The 20,550-nt window shown below is 43.4% G+C and overlaps 1 protein-coding gene across 1 annotated transcript; it reads left to right on the top strand.

The window, feature by feature from the left end:
* Window positions 1-32: 32 nt before the first annotated feature.
* On the top strand, window positions 33-19,809 carry LOC311110464 (fibrinogen-like protein 1). Its single transcript, XM_084189016.1, has 7 exons — window positions 33-835; window positions 12,312-12,480; window positions 12,784-12,943; window positions 13,803-13,897; window positions 14,435-14,523; window positions 16,817-17,016; window positions 18,642-19,809. Exons 2-7 carry the CDS (start codon window positions 12,318-12,320, stop codon window positions 18,862-18,864), a joined length of 930 nt encoding a protein of 309 aa, XP_084045142.1. The 5' UTR covers window positions 33-835; window positions 12,312-12,317; the 3' UTR covers window positions 18,865-19,809.
* Window positions 19,810-20,550: the final 741 nt, after the last annotated feature.

The raw sequence follows: 20,550 nt of genomic DNA, 5'->3' as shown, positions 1-20,550 counted from the left end.
TAGAAATAGGCGGGGTTTAGCCATAACGTGTCATCCAAGTGGGGTGCTTCATTTTGGTAGTAGTGAAGGAGTAGCTAGCTACCTACTACGGATTCATAAAGTGTCATCCAAGTGGGGTGCTTCATTTTGGTAGTAGTGAAGGAGTAGCTAGCTACCTACTACGGATTCCATGGACTGCAGTGGTTTAGCTCAAACGTAATCTGATTTGAGTTCTACTACGGAAAAGACAAAACAGCGAGACACCTTGATGAGACCGCGCTTCCTGCCTGCCTACGGACTTTCTCTCCCCGCTTGACCACCTCCCTCAGATGACCACTTAAACCATGAACTTTCTAATAACTCTAAATTACAGTATTTGTCTTTTTTTGTGTGTTTTGAAGCGCTTTGAGATTCTTTCAAAAAGCGCCATATAAGTAGAATACATTATTTATTATTATGACTGTGGTAACTAACTTTAGTGACGACCCATGTAAACAATCAACAGTCTACTTTTGTAAGGTTTTTCAGCCAAACAAGACAGGTTTCATTCATATTCATAAACTGATTGTTTGGTCACGTTATTTCGACGTTCAGATGGAATCACGTTCTGGCTATATCGGGTTCAGACAGCATTTTGCAACACAGGTAGTGTCGATCATGGAGATGTTGAGCGAAACGGCCGCAGCAGAAATCTGCAAGCTCTTTGAGGATGGCTACTCCACTTTATATTTGGAAATAACGCAACAAATGGCTCAAGAAATACAATACAGCAAGAGAGAATACAATGCTATGAAAGAAGAATTAAACATGAATGGAATGACTACTTGCCACACAGCCAGAGTGACAACACCAACAGGTAGGTTAGCAGACTAAATTAAATTATTCTTCGATGAGTTTTAACGGCAGTTAAACATTACCGCCACCTACTAGACTGGAGTACAACTCCCTTATACTTTACTTGAAAAAAAATTAATAAAAATACCCTACCATCTAACACTACACTCACAAAAAAAATAATATTATAATAAAATAACACCACCCTACTCCACTATTTAAATCTATTTAGTCCTACCTCAGGTCAACAACCTGAAAGGATGGGACACCACCACTTAACACATCCTGTAACTCTTACATTTACGTCATTAGGCAGACGCTCTTATCCAGAGCGACTTACAAATTGGTGCATTCACCTTATAGCCAGTGGGATAACCACTTTACAATATTTTTTCTTATTTTTTTCTTTCTTTGGGGTGGGGTAAGGGGGGGGGGGGGTAGAAGGATTACTTTATCCTATCCCAGGTATTCCTTAAAGAGGTGGGGTTTCAAGAGTCTCCGGAAGGTGGTGAGTGACTCCGCTGTCCTGGCGTTGTGAGGAAGCTTGTTCCACCATTGGGGTGCCAGAGCAGCGAACAGTTTTGACTGGGCTGAGCGGGAACTGTGCTTCCGCAGAGGTAGGGGGGCCAGCAGGCCAGAGGTGAATGAACGCAATGCCCTCGTTTGGGTGTAGGGACTGATCAGAGCCTGAAGGTACGGAGGTGCCATTCCCCTCACAGCTCCGTAGGCAAGCACCATGGTCTTGTAGCAGATGCAAGCTTCAACTGGAAGCCAGTGGAGTGTGCGGAGGAGCGGGGTGACATGAGAGAACTTGGGAAGGTTGAACACCAGACGGGCTGTGGCATTCTGGATGAGTTGTAGGGGTTTAATGGCACAGTCAGGGAGCCCAGCCAACAGCGAGTTGCAGTAATCCAGACGGGAGATGACAAGTGCCTGGATTAGGACCTGTGCCGCTTCCTGTGTAAGGCAGGGTCGTACTCTCTGAATGTTGTAGAGCATGAACCTACAGGATCGGGTCACCGCCTTGATGTTAGCGGAGAACGACAGGGTGTTGTCCAGGGTCACGCCAAGGCTCTTCGCACTCTGGGAGGAGGACACAACGGAGTTGTCAACCGTGATGGCGAGATCATGGAACGGGCAGTCCTTCCCCGGGAGGAAGAGCAGCTCCGCCTTGCCGAGGTTTAGCTTGAGGTGGTGATCCTTCATCCACACTGATATGTCTGCCAGACATGCAGAGATGCGATTCGCCACCTGGTTATCAGAAGGGGGAAAGGAAAGGATTAGTTGTGTGTCGTCTGCGTAGCAATGATAGGAGAGGCCATGTGAGGATATGACAGAGCCAAGTGATTTGGTGTATAGCGAGAATGGGAGAGGGCCTAGAACTGAGCCCTGGGGGACACCAGCGGTGAGAGCACATGGTGCGGAGACAGATTCTCGCCACGCCACTTGGTAGGAGCGACCGGTCAGGTAGGACGCAATCCAAGAGTGAGCTGCGCCGGAGATGCCCAACTCGGAGAGGGTGGAGAGGAGGATCTGATGGTTCACAGTATCAAAGGCAGCAGACAGGTCTAGAAGGACAAGAGCAGAGGAGAGAGAGTTAGCTTTAGCAGTGCGGAGAGCCTCCGTGACACAGAGAAGAGCAGTCTCAGTTGAATGACCAGTCTTGAAACCTGACTGGTTTGGATCAAGAAGGTCATTCTGAGAGAGATAGCAAGAGAGTTGGCTAAAGACGGCACGCTCAAGAGTTTTGGAGAGAAAAGAAAGAAGGGATACTGGTCTGTAGTTGTTGACATCGGAGGGATCGAGTGTAGGTTTTTTGAGAAGGGGTGCAACTCTCGCTCTCTTGAAGACGGAAGGGACATGGCCAGCGGTCAAGGATGAGTTGATGAGCGAGGTGAGGTAAGGGAGAAGGTCACCGGAGATGGTCTGGAGAAGAGAGGAGGGGATAGGGTCAAGCGGGCAGGTTGTGGGGTGGCCGGCCGTCACAAGTCGCAAGATTTCATCTGGAGAGAGAGGGGAGAAAGAAGTCAAAGCATAGGGTAGGGCAGTGTGAGCAGGACCAGCAGTGTCATTTGACTTAACAAACGAGGATCGGATGTCGTCAACCTTCTTTTCAAAATGGTTGACGAAGTCATCCACAGAGAGGGGGGGGGGGGATTTAGCAGGGAGGAGGTGGCGGCAAAGAGCTTCCTAGGGTTAGAGGCAGATGCTTGGAATTTAGAGTGGTAGAAAGTGGCTTTAGCAGCAGAAACAACTCTTCTGATGTCAAGTCTCGCACACGCAAATACCTCTCTGCAGTTGCCACCACAACCTCAATTTTCTGTGACTTATGTTCCATCCCTGCAGTCAAGATGATAACCATTGCTATAAAAGCTAAAAATCCCATCTTACTGAAACATATCACTTGTTGGCCTATCCCTCTGTACTGGTACAGATCTACTACTCACACCACTCCTCTCAGGATCCCTCCCCCTTGACACATCTTCCTCTACTTTCTTCACTGCCTCAGCATATGACAACTTCTGCACTACTCTAACCCTGGAAACCTCCACCTGCCTCTCTTGCACGAGACATTTCTGGTCCCCAGCCCCATGGGCACCCCTACAATTAACACATACCACTATTTTCCCCAATGCTACACATTCCTTTGTCTCATGCCCTTCTGCTAACTTCTCACACCTAGGAACCTCCCTCCTACACACTGCTGCCACATGCCCATAAGCTTGACACCTGTCACAACGTAATGTATTCGGCACAAAAGCTCTTACAGGATAACTTACATATCCTAACATCCCTTTGTCGGGCAAAGACTCAAAAGAACAGACAATGACTCTTCTGTTTCACCACTCACACCACCCTGTCTGCGTCGCACCAAACGACGAGCATCACAAACACCGGGAATCTTCCCTTTCAGATGGTCAACTTTTACATTTACTGCTACCCCAGTAATCACTCCTTTCAATGGCGCCCTTTTCTTGAGCGCAAAACAATTAACATCTCTTGGCCCCATTCGTTTAACGCGGAGCGCCTGCTCCCTCTGACGAGCAGACCAAACTAAATTCCCAGATTTACAATGGAGTTGAGGGGCGACGTCACATAAAATACGTTTTTATCAAAAACAACGATTTCCGAGTCCGTAAGGGAGTTGCAGCAATGGGACAAGACTGTAACTACCAATTGGATATCACGAAATTGGGGAGAAAAAGGGGTAAAAAAAAAAAAAAATTCAGCATACAAAGTAAATGCGGGCTATTCTTTGGGTGATAAAATGCGCAGACTGGTCTCATAGACTAGACGTAACAAAGTAAACTTAAATCCGGGTCACTCAAATTTGTATGATATGTTACATTTGGTATGGTTACATAAGATAGATTACTTAAGGCAAAAACGACAAGGTTGCTTGTTCAAATCCCTGAGCCGGTGGAAAAATCTGCCGTTTTGCCCTTGAGCAAGGCAGTTAGTTCCCCCCACAACAACTGCTCCCCGGGCGCAGATGATGTGGACGCCGATTAAAGCAGCTCCCCGCACCTCTCTGATTCAGAGGGGTTGGGTTAAATGCGGAAGACACATTTCGGTTGAATGCATTCTGTTGTGCAACTGACTAGGTATCGCCTTTCCCAAAGGTAGCATGTTCGAATTTCATCACAGGCAACTTTAGCTACTTTGCAACTACTTAGCATGTTAGCTAACCCTTCCCCTATAACCTAACTCCTAACCTTAACCCCTAGAGCTAGCTAAAGTTAACCACAACGAATTAGAATTCATAACATATACGTTTTTCACATTCGTAACATATTGTACAAATTGCAATTCGTTGTGCTGAGTGATTATTGCTTTCTGAGGTCGTTTTGGTTATAAAAAAATAGTCACGGTTCAATTTCGGTTTCGCATATTTTTTAAAACATTAAATGCATTATGAAATAATGACACCCACAAATCTGATCATTTCCATTGGTCAGGTGGTTTGAAGTTGTAGTGCCGCAAGTGGTTCCCGGATATAGACAGCTGCCAAAAGCACCAGGCGGTGCGGCACTGTGTGACCAACACCAATGCTAACCTTCTTAGCTGTGAGCTGTGTGGAAAGTTGTTTGCTCTAGCCTGTCATCTGAACAGACACAGACAGAAACAATGCCAGTCACAATGAACAACAGAATCAATGGTTGTCTGTCTCTCGATCTTTCTGTGTCTGTCCGTCCGTCCGTCCGTCTGTCACAGTCATGACCAGTCAGGAGTTTCTTCAAAGCAGAAAAATCCAAAATCCTGCCTTTTTTATATTAGGCTTCATTTACAAACAACAACAAGTGTTCTTATGTGTACTGTCTGATATATGCATAAACAAGAGGCATTTCTTCCAGCTCTATTCCAAAATGTTAATTTTAATGAAAAAAACATTACTTACCTAATTTGTGCCTCACACTTTCAGAATGTCCCCTCCTGAATAAAGATATTAGGCCAGGATTCAATCCGAAACCGCGCTCTAGCACGTTTTACATTTAAAGGTAATTTCCAATTGAGCCGTCATCTGCAGCTCGATCGGATGAATGAATCCCGGCCTAAGGAGCACTGGTTAAAGCAACTGTCTCAGAGGTTGTGGGTTCTCACCTAGATGTATGTGCTTTTGTTTGTGCTTCTAATTTCAAAATGTCATTATGTCAAATACACAGGCAGATTTGAAGAGGGCTGTGGCTGTGGGATTCAATCCCTGCTGCTCTTCTAAGAGGTTCTAGGTTCATACCCCATCTCTTCTGCTTTAGTGGATATTTCCGCCAACATTTCGAAGAGAAGGCTGATGAACGTGATAGACTTGGTGGCTCAGGGCCAGAGTCCTTGCCTTCCATTCATGGGTTCAAATCCCATTTCTTGTGCTTTAGTGGACACAAATGTCAACGTCAAAATTACAAAGAAAACGATTGAATATGAAAGAGATGGTGGCTCTAGGGTTGAGTTCATGCCTTTCATCCATGAGCTTATGGGTTCGAAAACCCATCGCTTCTGCTTTAGTCACTGAATGTCGATGTCAAAATTACGAAGAGAGGTGTAATGTGTGTGAAGGAGTCTGTGGCGCTGGGGTAAGGATCTCACCCCATAAGTACAGGGCTGTAGGTTTGAACCCAGTGCTGGCTCTGGATTAGGGTTGCCTCACCACTGAGGACTCTGCCGCAGAGTGAGTCAAATCCACTGGGGGTGACTGAAACACATAGAAGGGCACAATAAGTGGGAGTGGTTAAATCTCTGGAAAAAGTAGACAGTGTTATAATCGGCAAAAGCACTATTTAAAAACGAGGTGTTTACTTTTTCCAGATGTTTCCCTCCATAATCACTGCTGTTCACAGGAGTGGGAACCTCAAGTATTAACCCCCATCAGTTGACACACTCCATCAACACACCCATAGACTCTACCCGGGATTGAACCCACAACTCCATGCTTACAAGACGAAAGCCTTATGACTGAGCCACCAGGTCCTTCACGCACGCCGCTTCACTTCCTAAGGTTGAGATTCAAGGAAACGTTCAAGAGTACACTAATAAGCCAACGTTGGAGTTGAAAATAGTGGTCTGTTAGCTTTGTGGTACCCACATTGGGTTTCCCTGTGACCTCTACTGGTCAGGGCCATGCTTATCAATAATGCGGGCATCAACAGGCTTTCTGTCTGTCACCCAGCATAAGTTGGAGGTAGCTGGAGTTGGTTAGATGGCATCTCTACGCCAGACAGCTCTCCCTCAGACACTTGCCTGGAGGCCAGATCAGACAAATACCTCTGGGCAGAAACACATCAGAATGCAAACACAGCTAACCTCTGGAGAGATCAACTAGACCATTAAGGCCACACCTCTGAACTCACCTTACTACAACTCACCTTAGCTATCATGTGAACCAGGGGTTTTCAAATCTTACCCTACAAGGTCCAGAGACTGATGGTTTTCTGTTGTACCTGATAATAATTTGCGCCCACCTGGTGTCCCGGGTCTAAATCAGTCCCTGATTGGAGGGGAAGATTGAAAAAAACAATAACACTGGAACTGGCTTCGGGGTCCTTGGTCCGTATCCACGAAGCCTCTCAAAGTAGGAGTGCTGATCTAGGATTAGTTTAGCCTTTTAGTTCATAATAAATAAGACTGTATGGACAGATACATGTATTCAAAACACATTCAACAAAATATTACTACATTATTTTATCAAAATAATTTATACAGTAATATAAATATTAATACATTATTTTATCAAAATAATTTATACAGTAATCTAAATATTAATACATTATTTTATCAAAATAATTTATACAGTAATCTTTTTTTAGTTTGTTTTGATATGAGGAAGAAAAGCCTTATACATGTACAGTGGGTTCCAAAATTATTGACACCCTTGATAAATATGAGCAAAAATGTCTGTCTAAAATAAATAATGAAAATACTGAGCTATATTGTATGCTAAAAAATATATATATATTATTTTATACTAATACAATTGCTCAGGGAAAGATTTCATTCAACAAGTAATATTTACTTTTCTCAAAGAAGGTAGGGGTCAAAATGATTGACACAGTGGTTTTCCATACTTCACCTTGCAAGGATAACAGCACTGAGCCTTTTTCTAAAATGTTTTATGAGTTGGAGAACACATTGGGAGGGATCTTAGACCATTCCTCCATACAGAATCCTTCCAGATCGTTGATATCCTTTGTCTGCGCTTATGGACTGCCTTCTTCAATTCAAACCACAGGTGTTCAATGGGTTGGCCATTGCAACAGTCCAGAGACAGATGGCCATTGCAAAATATTGATTTTGTCGTCCTTTAACATGGATTTTTATGAGTGCTTGGGGTTATTGTCTAGCTGGAAGATGCACTTACTGTCAAGTTTCAGCCCCCTGACAGAGGAAACCAGGTTTTTGACTAAAATATCCAGGTGCTGGTTAAAGTTCATGATGCCGTTGACCTTAACAAGGGCCCTAGCAACCAGTGATTGTGCATACACAATCCCTCTCATAACATTATTTCTATAGAGTTACTCATAGCTCTCTGTGGTTCATTACAGCTGGAAGGTCCTCTGTTCTGAGACCAGTGTTCTGAGACCAGTGTTCTGAGATCAGTGTTCTGAGACCATGGCAGATGTTGTCCACATATGTTTCGTATGGTTTTCCTGGAGGTCTTCGCCCATGAGAGGGAACCCACAGTCTGAGACTGTTGGCAGCCAGCCTGGGATGTCTGACACACTGTACAGAAAATCTCAGCCTCTCAGCCCTGACCTTCTCACTGATCAATCAATCAATCAAATTGTATGTATAAAGCCCTTTTTACATCAGCAGATGTCACAAAGTGCTATACAGAAACCCAGCCTAAAACCCCAAACAGCAAGTAATGCAGATGGGGGCGGCAGGTAGCCTAGTGGTTAAGAGCGTTGGGCCAATAACTGAAAGGACGCTGGTTCGAATCCCCAAGCTGACTAGGTGAAAAATCTGTTGATGTGCCCTTGAGCAAAGCACTTAGCCCTAATTGCTCTTGTAAGTCGCTCTGGATAAGAGTCTGTGAAATGTAGAAGCACAGTGGCTAGGAAAAACTCCCTAGAAAGGCAGAAACTTTGAGGGGTGGCCAGTCCCCTTCTGGCTGTGCCGGGTGGAGATTGGGTAGATCTCCATACAGGTGTTGAGACCAGGGGATCCTTTTTACCGCTCTTAGCATCCTGGTGTAGCGACCATTTAGATGCTAGTAATTGCACAATAATTATTCTGCCAACAAACAAAACAGTTTCAGTTAAACGTTGTACTTCCCTTAAAAGCCACAACACTATAGATGGATGGGCTTTCAGATTGTTCGACAATAGAATCATTACTGTATTGGTCCTTTATCAAAGAGACATTCAGGAGGATTCCAATGAAGTAAAAATAACACTGACAGAAACTATAGAAAAGCACACTTCATAGATACAAACCACAGTAGGTCCTGCTGTGTACAAACAACCCCTTCCCTGCATACAACTCATACCTGGGGCTAACCACAAGACAGCACCTCTACTTGGTAATATTCTAGACAGGTTCCTAGTGTACAAACTAGTGTGAACATTTAAACATGAAAACTTTAAACGAAATTGGGATCTTTAACTTTAAGAAAAAATACCTAACTTAAAAACAATGGTATTTTTTTCCATTTTACAACATTTTAATCACATCACAAAACAACCACTAACAGGTCCTGATCATCATTATAAAGGGACACGTTTAAATTAAACAAACCTAACGCAACAATGTTGTAACATTAGTAGCATCATTCACTGACAACAAATTCAACATTGTTTGTGAAGATAGATCACTGTAGTCTGAAATAACACTGGTAAATGTGAGATTCCAACCTACTGTTTTGTCACAGTTTAGGGCAGACAGTCAGGAACGTGTAGACTTTCTAATCTGTAGGACATCAGAGGGTTGTTTTAACGTCACTCAGCTAGCAGAGATAGCTACAAACACTTCCACCACCTGCGTTTGCGATTGTGTGATTACAATAGGCTGAGTGGTGACTGCCCTCTAGTGGAGGAACAACATAACACTCTATGGCTCAGTTTAAGCCCAGTTCTGATTTCCCCCCACTAATTGGCCTTTTGACTAATCACATCAGCTCTTTTGCAATTAATTGGGCAAAAGATCAGATTAGGGCTGCCTGTGTAAACGCAGCTTTCCATCTTGACATGAATAGTCAAATTTACTAAAGTTTGTACCATTTTCTTCAATAGGGAATATATGCTCAAAAACAAAGCTAAAACATGAAATGGTCATCGTTACACTTTACCTAAATTGATTTTTTACTTACTATCACTTTTATTTGACCTTTTCATTCAATCTTCTATGTTGAATTCCCTCTGAAAAATCTTCCGGGGCTAACTTAGTAAATCTGCTTTTACACAGGCAGCCCAATTCAGATCTTTTGCCAATTATTTGCATATCAAATCAAATTTTATTGGTCACATACATGTGTTTAGCAGATGTTATTGCGGGTGTAGCGAAATGCTTGTAAAGAAATGCTTGTAAAATAAAGTGGGTACAGTGATAACTAACTGATATTTTCCCTAATGTGTAAACAGCACAAAACCACATGGAATCTGATCTTTTAACTTCTGATTTATACCACATCCATATGTGGATCTCAATGCTGATACAAACCAGATCCTCCATAAGTGACCTGTCTGGACAATCAGATCGGATGTTTTCTTTTACACGTCGTCGCCTGCCGTTACCATGACAACCACTCCAAACTGTTAAGGAAGAGTGACAGGAAATGAGCATACATGCAGTAAAAGGGTCAACATGACGCAAAACGTGGGAGAAAGCCAGGGAAGAAAAACTGCCCACTCTTGTTGACGCCACGGAAAAATCAAGGCCGACTGCAATACTGCAGGCATTGTTAGCAGAAAACCCATTATGGCGAATGAAAAATGGCAATCTTTGTGGTCAATCTTCGTGTAATAAAACAATGTTTTGAAAACAAAAATGGTACCAATAATTTCTTCTAATACACCAGATGTATGTCCTTGGACCGATTATTTTAAAATCCCACGCAAAAGAAGTTAAGGATAATTGAGTTGCTAATGGAAGCCTGCAGTACCCCGGTCGGCCTTAATTTGAGTTACTCAATGAGAGGGGGCAGCACTGAGCTTGCCTGGAATGTCACTTCCTGGAGTAGCTCAAACTGCTCATGTTATGTCTTCATGAGACGCCATCTTAACCGACTTAATTTGGCTTCAATGGCTATTAAGTCTTCACAAAAGGAATGAATGTTTTGTCCATTCATATATACACTAATTGGGGAATGTGCAAGGACGCCATCATTGGCAAATCTGATCTAACAAAGTGGATATTCGTCAAATTCTAACAGGCTCACAATGTGGTTACTAACACCATATTGGATATATTTGGCTGGCTGTTTTCACGGCATAATATTTAGAAGTTGTTATTTTTAGGGTTTAGAAAAAAGTTATTCTAAATGCAAACTCTTGTTTGTATAAGCTGGTAGCATAGCTAGACATATAGAAATCGGTGGTTGTAGTTGAAGTCCTTTTTTAAGTGTGATGCAGTTGATTGTTGATGATGACATGAACATGTGTTGTGGTTGACATCCATACAAGCATTATACTCAAGATTTATACCCCAACGTGTGAAATACACATACAGACAATAGCCTAAAGGTAGGGTAAATTTGATGGGCGGCAATGAGGAGATTCTGAATCTTCCCCCCAGGAGGAGGTCATGTGCATGGCGTTTCCATGGCGTTTCCATTGTTTTGGTCGAGTTCCATTGATCTCTTTATCGCATCTATGCATCTGTCTGGTACTTCAGAGGCTACATCAGTGTGAATGTGGAAAGCTGATAGGGGTCACATGTAAAACTGAGAGTGGACAGTCAGAAAAAATATATTGGATATAGAAAGAAAATCAGATTTGGGTTTTTAGGGTGGCTGTGTAAACATAGCCTAAGTGCCTTACTTATCCATCATAAACTGGATTGGTAAGATCTGAATCAAGCCTGTTGAATTAATAGAAGTAAATCAAAACTAGAGTTGAAACATGAAACAAGGGGAATGTTGACTTTAGGCAGGGGAAAGTTACAAGTCGTTGAACTCAAATAAGAGTCGGAAGGACCATGTTTAAGATAATGTCAGTAAAAAGTGGTATTGTATCACCAGTTTGGTTATGAGAAGGGAGGATAGACAGAAGGAAGACGCAACAAAAGGCAACCCTCTGTTACGCGATAGATCGCTAGACACAACTAGCTTTAATAAGAAGGTCAATGGCCAGACTATGGTGGGAAGTTACTAGCCATTTTTCAAAGTACAGTAGAACACTTGTGCTGACTCATATGTTTAGACACTAGTGGATGTGTCCCAAATAGCACCCTATTCCCTATATAGTGTACTACTTTTGACCAGGTGCCATTTGGGATGCAACCTGTGTCTTCCATGGTGGGTTGTCGGAGGGTAGGGTGAACAGAGCTGCAGTAACACTGGTGGTTGAACATAGCTCACGCCATGGCAGGAGCATCCACCATAGTAGTTTTGGGGCTTTTGTTCCTCACGGAATGCCACTCGGTAAGCGTTATTTCGATTTTGATTGGCTTTGGTTCATATTGTGCATAATTGTACTTCCGTAACACCCACATAAGTTGTGATGATGACATCTTATGTGCCATTTTAGTGTATTTTACCTGCACGTGTGTGTGTGTGTGTGTGTGTGTGTTTTTGTGTGCATGCATCATCTGTCTCTGAATCCAAATATAATTTAGTTAATATCAGATTATATCATAACAGGTTTCTTTATTCATTTTTTTGTTTTAATGTACTGAGATTGACATTTGTAGGGTATCACATAAAATTAACAAACTGTTCCTTTATCTTATCTTGAAAACTGTGATAGAACGGATAATTTTGACTTTAAAAAACGGTTTTGTTAAATGAGTTGTACAGCCTGAGAGAGTGAACAGGGTCCCCCTCTCCCCCTGTCCGTCCTGTCCACTAGGCCCCAATGCCGTGTGGGGAGATGGTGGGGCGTCTGCAGGCTGAGATGGAGGACCTGGTGAGGGTGATCAATGACCAGCACCGCTACATCCAGGAGCTTCACCACAGCCAGGCCCAGAAGCTGCCTCAGATCCCCCAGACACACCTCCAGACCGGGGACCAGTACAAAGGTCAGGCAGTGGATAGAACCACAGAGGTCCTGTTATTATGTATGTGTCATTCTATGCGTAGAACATAGAATGGGTAGGATTAATGGGCATTCCACACAGAGAAAAGTTGGTTTTTATTTTATATTTTACTGAATTTATCATCCGTTTTTTTGTGTGATTCATGTTTGATTAGCTGTTAATTGTGATCTATTCAATTTCGTTTTTAAAACAGACAAAAATAGTCCAAAATAATGCACTGTATAAGGAATGGATCGAGTGCCATTTGGTGTGCATGCCCTGTAACCATGTCCTCTGTGTGTGTAGACTGCGCTGAGATCTTTAAGGATGGGAACTCAGTTAGTGGCCTGTATATGATCAGACCGGACCGGTCTCCCTCCTCCTTCATGGTGTTCTGTGACATGAGTGACGGAGGAGGCTGGACTGTCTTCCAGAGGAGAAAGGACGGAACCGAGTCCTTCGACAGGTAGGTGAAAATAAAACACCACTATCTACTTAGAGGGTGATTGATAACTTTTTCAAATGAATACATTCTATTTTAGTTACAGTGCACTGCAGTTATACTGCAATATAAGTACTGTTAATTTTTGTAAGGGCAATTGTAGGAATAAACAAATACTAATAGTTTTTTTATGTATTTTACATTAGATAGCCTAATTAACACCTTTAGGTTTGCAACAAATTGTCATGGGATGCTTTCTCAGAGCTCCAGCACAGATCATGTATTGGGCGATTCCACGCCAGCGGGAGCAGAAAATATTTTTGGAATCTCAGTTTGTTCTGGCAATTCTCACATAGAAACTTCATTGGGAGGAATGATGTTTAACATGCTTTTTACATTTGTATCACAAAACATTTTTTAGAAAATGGTGATGAAAGTGGCCACTTTAGGCCCTTTTTAGACCTATACATGCCTCCTGTAAGACCATATGATCTGTGAACCGTACATGACAGACAACATCTTGATGTCTTTATACTCCATAGTGTTCTCTAACTTATGGAATATGTCTCCACTCTGAAATACAAATGTTCACATTCATTTATTCAACATAAAAATATGTATATATATATATATGAATATCTCAAAACAACCCTTTTTGATTTTGTTAATTTTAAGACATTGTTTGGAACAGTATACTCTACAAGTACATCATATTTCCAGAGTGGGCTCTCTGGTACTTTTAATGATATAACTCAAACATCCTTCCTCCCGATGCCATTTTTGTGAGATTTGCCAAAACAATCAGAGATACCAAAACTATTTTCTGCTCCTGCTGGCGTGGAATCACCCTATCGTCAGTGTGTTTGTCTCCCTCCCTCTACAGAGCGTGGGTGGAGTATAAGCATGGCTTTGGAGACAACCAGTCAGACGGAGAGTTCTGGCTAGGGAACGACCCCCTACACTACCTCACCTCTCAAGGTATAGAGGAAAACCTACAGCTCGGGCCAAGAGCTTTTCCCAACCACTTGATCTGACCACGAAAAACTCCCGGCCCCTAGTAACAGGCTATAATAGTAATATGACCCAGAGTTCTTCCTGATCTTAGTCAGGTTATAACTAGGGCCCAGAGTTTTCCTAATCAGGTAACAACACTTGGCCAGGAAAAACAGGCATCTGGCCAAATTCACACGGAATGTACCTAATAATGATAATGAATTGCTTTTACATTACATAGAGCTTTTAACTACAGTAGATCTGAAAAAGCCCTATTCAGACTTGAGATAAGTTGACTTAAAATGGACTCAAGTCCAGAAATGTTCACTTAAATCCATCTTTTACTGCCTTAAATCCATGTTACGTTTACTTATCTCAAGTCTGATTAGGGCCCCGAGTGCTTTACATTGTACGAGGCCAAAGCAACTCAACTCATCCACCACCACTACTGTCTCACCCACCTTGGTGACAAACGGTGGCCATTTTGTATCTTTATTACCTGCAATTGACTCTGTTTTCTAGGCGACTACGACCTAAAGATCAACATGGAGGACTTTGACGGAAAACAGCGCTTCGCCAAGTACAAAAACATGAAAGTGGATGGTGAAAAGGTACATGTGAACACAACACCACGGTCTTTACTGCAGACATTCCTCACATGAAACAGACACGGTTTCCCATAACATTGGGTGTCAGTATTTTGTCTACTGGTGTTCAGATTATACAAAAGGCAGTGGAAATATTGATAGAATTGAAAGAACAAGGACGTCTGTAGTATCTTTCTTTCCTTTCTTTCTTTCTTTCTTTCTTAACCCAACACCAACCCTTCCCTTTCTTTGTTGACATTAGTCCTTGCTCGCAAAAACCGAACCAATCTACCGTTTATACTCTATAAACTGGGGATTACCAAGACCCATACTCAGAGTATGTTCTGACCAGCTGGCAAGTGTCTTCACTGTCATTTTCAACCTCTCCCTGACCCAGTCTGTAATACCTTTTATGTGTCAAGTTGACCACCATAGTCCCTGTGCCCAGGAACGTCAAGGTAACCTGTCTAAATGACTAGCGCCCCGTAGCACTCACATCTGTAGCCATGAAATGCTTTGAAAGGTTGGCCATGGCTCACATCAACGTTATCATACCAGACACCCTGGACCCACTCCAATTCGCATACCGCCCCAACAGATCCACAGATGACTCAATCTCTATTGCACTCCACACTGCACTCTCCCACCTGGAAAAGAGGAATGTTGTTCATTGACTACAGCTCAGTGTTCAACACCATAGTGCCCTCATTACTAAACTCAGGACCCTGGGACTGAACACCTCCCTCTGCAACTGGATCATGGACTTCCTGATGGGCCGCCCTCAGGTGTTGAGGGTAGGCAACAACACATCCACCACACTGACCCTCAACACGGGGGCCCCTCAGGGGTGCGTGCTTAGTCCCATCCTATACTCCCTGTTCACCCACGACTGCGTGGCCGCGCACGACTCCAATACCATCATTAAGTTCGCTGACGGCACGACGGTGGTAGGCCTGATCACCAACGACGATGAGACAGCCCATAGCAGGGCTCTCCCACCCTGTTCCTGGAGAAGTAACTTCCTGAATGTTTTCGCTCCAACCCCAGTTGTAACTCCCCTGGTTCAGCTTATCATCCATCTGATTATTAGAATCAGGTGTGCTAGATTAGGGTTGGAGTGAAAACCTATAGGTAGCTCTCCAGGAACACGGTTGGAGAGCTCTGGCCTATAGGGAGGGAGGTCAGTGACCTGGCTGTGTGGTGCCAGGACAACAACCTTTCCCTCAATGTCAGCAAGACAAGAAGCTGATCGCGGACTACAGGAAACGGCGGGCCGAGCACGCCCCCATCCACATTGACAGGGCTGTAGTGGAGCGGGTCTAGAGCTGTGTCCACATCACTAAGGAACTAACATGTTCCATACACACCAACACAGTCGTGAAGAGGGCATGTCAATGCCTCTTCTACCTCAGGAGGCTGAAAAGATTTGTCATGGGCCGAGCTCCCTGCCATCCATGACCTCTATACTGCTAAATAGTTCACCAAATAGCTACCCAGACTATCTGCATTGACCCTTTTTGCACTAACTCTTTTGACTCATCACATACGCTGCTGCTACTGCTTATTATCTATCCTGTTGCCTAGTTACTTTACCCCTACTCATATGTACATATCTACCTCAATTACCTCATACCCTTACACAAACTCGGTACTGGTACCCCGTGTATATAGCCAAGCTATCGTTACTCAGTGTGGATTTATTACTGGTTATTATCTTTCTATTATTTTTCGAGTTTTCTCTCTGCGTTGTTGAAAAGGACCTGTGAGGAAGCATTTCACTGTTAGTCTCCAGCTGTTGTTTTTATGAAGCATGTGACAAATACAATTTGATTTGAATGTCCTTGAGCAAAGGTACTGGGGCAAACCAGCAATCCTCTTCATTCACGTTCTCATATTAGCCCATCGTGGAACAAGATCAATATTTGTAGTCCGCAGTATTCAGAATGATACATCTCAGCAGTGCTCTGTTTAGGAGAACATTGAGCGTGTTACAGTATAAGCATATTACATACCTAGGTCTGTCACTCCTGGTCTTCAGCCTGTTACCTAAAGTTGTGGTACTTTTTACAGTAGGCGTGGGGGAAGTCTGGCCCATGACTTCTGCAGCGTGTGCACACCAATGTAGTAGGCATTTGTTTGCGGTCTAAACTGAAGACCACAATTAGTTGATTATTTGAAATCAGGTGTTAGGTTAAAGGAGATCGTTCAGTGATTTTACGTAGTTAAATATTCAAAATCGCTGAATTATTTCGTCCTAAAATACTAAAGAAATTACTCCCTAAAATACTCACCTAAATTACTCCTCTTCCCCCTCCAGGACCAGTATCAGCTTCATCTGGGTGATTACACTGGCAATGCGGGGGACGCCCTCCCCGAAGCCCACCCCCCTCGCAGTGGACAGTGGAACAGTCTAGGGGCCGGTCACCTGGGAGTCAAGTTTAGTACCTACGACCATCCCAACAAGGAGGACGATGAGAAGTGTATCCGCCATGACAAGTCAGGCTGGTGGTTCAGCAAGTATGGCCTTCTGCATTACTGTGGAGAGTCAGTAACCTCTCAACAACATTAGAGTATTGGCCTTCTGCATTACTGTGGAGAGTCAGTAACCTCTCAACAACATTAGAGTATTGGCCTTCTGCATTACTGTGGAGAGTCAGTAACCTCTCAACAACATTAGAGTATTGGCCTTCTGCATTACTGTGGAGAGTCAGTAACCTCTCAACAACATTAGAGTATTGGCCTTCTGCATTACTGTGGAGAGTCAGTAACCTCTCAACAACATTAGAGTATTGGCCTTCTGCATTACTGTGGAGAGTCAGTAACCTCTCAGCAACATTAGAGTATTGGCCTTCTGCATTACTGTGGAGATTCAGTAACCTCTCAACAACATTAGAGTATTGGCCTTCTGCATTACTGTGGAGAGTCAGTAACCTCTCAACAACATTAGAGTATTGGCCTTCTGCATTACTGTGGAGAGTCAGTAACCTCTCAACAACATTAGAGTATTGGCCTTCTGCATTACTGTGGAGAGTCAGTAACCTCTCAACAACATTAGAGTATTGGCCTTCTGCATTACTGTGGAGAGTCAGTAACCTCTCAACAACATTAGAGTATTGGCCTTCTGCATTACTGTGGAGAGTCAGTAACCTCTCAACAACATTAGAGTATTGGCCTTCTGCATTACTGTGGAGAGTCAGTAACCTCTCAACAACATTAGAGTATTGGCCTTCTGCATTACTGTGGAGAGTCAGTAACCTCTCAACAGAATATTGGCACAAACATTTATTTTCTACATACACTCCCGACTCCTCTATTTATTTGGACAGAAAAGCTAAAACTTTTAATTTGGCTCTCTACTCCAGCATTTTGAGATAAAATGTTTTGTATGAGACATGCCACCTTTTATTTGATGGTATTTTCATACGTATCCGTTTTACCATTTAGAAATGAATGTAGCCCCATTTGAAGGTGTCATAAGTATTTATTCAATTTAGTCAAGTTTAGTATTTGGTCCCATATTCCTAGCATGTAATGACTACATCAAGCTTGTGATGCTCCACATTTGCAGTTTGTTTTGGTTGTGTTTCGCATTATGTTGTGCCCAATAGAAATTCATGGTTTTATGGATAATCGTGAATAATGACGAGTGAAAAAGTTACAGATGCACAAAGATCATGCCCCCAAAACATGCTAGTCTCTCACCATTCCAATAACAGGGGAAGTTAGCAATTTTTGGGGGGTATGCTATTTATGCCTCTAACTTTCTTATTCATCCTTATTCACGATTCATTCAGGACTATCCGTAGTCATGGTAGCATCCACATGAATGTAGAAGTGTTCAGAAACATATTATATTCTTATTTATAATAAAAGTGACTCCAAAATGACACAATACATTATTTACCATTCATTTCTATTGGGCACAACATAATCTGAAACACAACCAAAACAAATCAACCAATGGTTGGTGCCACTTCATCGATTGTGTTATCGACTGATAGATTGCTATAACATATGATATGGTTAGCTGATAGGCAAAATACCTATCCAGGAGTTTTAAGATCTGGCAACGTCCAAGCAGTGGAACGCGACCTATTACTATGAATCTCAGATGTTGGCGTCATTCTGCATCTCTCCACCAGGTGTGAGTCTGGCAACTTGAACGGTCACTACTACAACGGGCCGTACCAAGCGGTGATGGACGACGGGGTTGTCTGGTACACCTGGCACGGCTGGTGGTATTCAATCAAATCCGTAGTCATGATGATCCGGGCCTCCGACGTCCATCCAACTGGATCTGATGTCCAACTGACCAGAACGCCAGATGACGTCGATCCTTTTAGAGTTTTGCCTCAATTAGGATAGGCTGAATGTGGTGTTACATCATAGAGAACATCCAATCATAACCATCTTGATGCTCATTCTCATTTGTCAAGCCAGTGAGATTTAAAGAGATTTTCTGGTAATTTTATATTTTTTTAGCCAGTAGTTCTGAAAGTAGCACTCACGAGCCAAAAGTGGTCCCCGAACATTGCGTACTACGTCACATATGTAAAGATATGTGTACCACGTCATTGCTCTCTCTCTCTCTGCGGTGTCCACTAAGCTGTTGGGCCTGCCCTACAACCTCATTGGATAATGCTGGGCAGGCTTCTTGCTAGCTGTCACTCAAATGCGAGGGGCTGAAGCTCATTGGCTAGAACTCAAATTGCTAGTGGCCTTGCACATTTGGGGGGGAAATGTAGGGAAAATGACACACCACAGCTTGAAAAGAACAGTCGCTTTCAAACTAGGGATTTCATGGCTAATTGAGGTAAAACAGTAATTCTGCTCATAGGTTATTAAGGGATTACATTTATTTTCATCGTCAATTGCACACCAAAAATGTATTTCAGCTTTTAACCCAACCCCTTTGAATCGGAGAGGTGTGGGGAGCTGTTGTTGTGGGGGGGGGTTCACTGCCTTGCTCAACAACAGATTTTTCACCTTGTCAGCTCAGGGATTCGAACTGGCAACCTTTTGGTAACTGGCCCAACGCTCTAACTCGCTAGGTCACCTGCCGCTAGGCCATATGCATGTATGAACTACACATGCAGCCCAAAGCAGGAGGTTTAAAACATACTTTCTTAGATGCCAACGTACCGTCTTTAACTTCTGTTAAAAATAACATAGTGAATGTGACTGTTGGGTGATTTTACCATGTTTTTATTTTATAAATAATGGTACAATGTGTGTGCAATTTTGTCCTTTCAACTCGAATAATCCGAATGTGACTAAATTTGAATAAAATTTTAACTATGATCAACTCTCACTTTAACAGAAATATAGTCTATATTTTCCTCCCCAGAGTTTTCTCTGGCACCCAGAATGGGCACGTTCCAGGTCATTCCCTCTGCCACCCAGACTGGGCACGTTCCAGGTCATTCCCTCTGGCACCCAGACTGGGCACGTTCCAGGTCATTCCCTCTGGCACCCAGACTGGGCACTTTCAAGGTCGTTCTTTCTGGCACCCAGAATGGGCACTTTCAAGGTCGTTCTTTCTGGCACCCAGAATGGGCACTTTCAAGGTCGTTCTTTCTGGCACCGAGAATGGGCACTTTCAAGGTCGTTCTTTCTGGCACCCAGAATGGGCACTTTCAAGGTCGTTCTTTCTGGCACCCAGACTGGGCACTTTCAAGGTCGTTCTTTCTGGCACCCAGACTGGGCACTTTCAAGGTCGTTCTTTCTGGCACCCAGAATGGGCACTTTCAAGGTCGTTCTTTCTGGCACCCAGACTGGGCACTTTCAAGGTCGTTCTTTCTGGCACCCAGACTGGGCACTTTCAAGGTCGTTCTTTCTGCCACCCAGACTGGGCATGTTCCAGGTCGTTCTTTCTGCCACCCAGACTGGGCATGTTCCAGGTCCTTCTTTCTGCCACCCAGACTGGGCGTGTTCCAGGTCCTTCTTTCTGCCACCCAGACTGGGCACGTTCCAGGTCATTCCCTCTGGCACCCAGAATGGGCACGTTCCAGGTCGTTCTTTCTGGCACCCAGAATGGGCACGTTCCAGGTA

The sequence above is a fragment of the Coregonus lavaretus genome (genome assembly GCF_964263955.1).
Source record: "Coregonus lavaretus genome assembly, contig: SUPER_35_unloc_6, whole genome shotgun sequence".
Classification (NCBI taxonomy): Eukaryota; Metazoa; Chordata; class Actinopteri; order Salmoniformes; family Salmonidae; genus Coregonus; species Coregonus lavaretus.
Note: the sequence above shows the minus strand (reverse complement) of the source record. Positions and strands in the feature narration are given on the sequence as shown.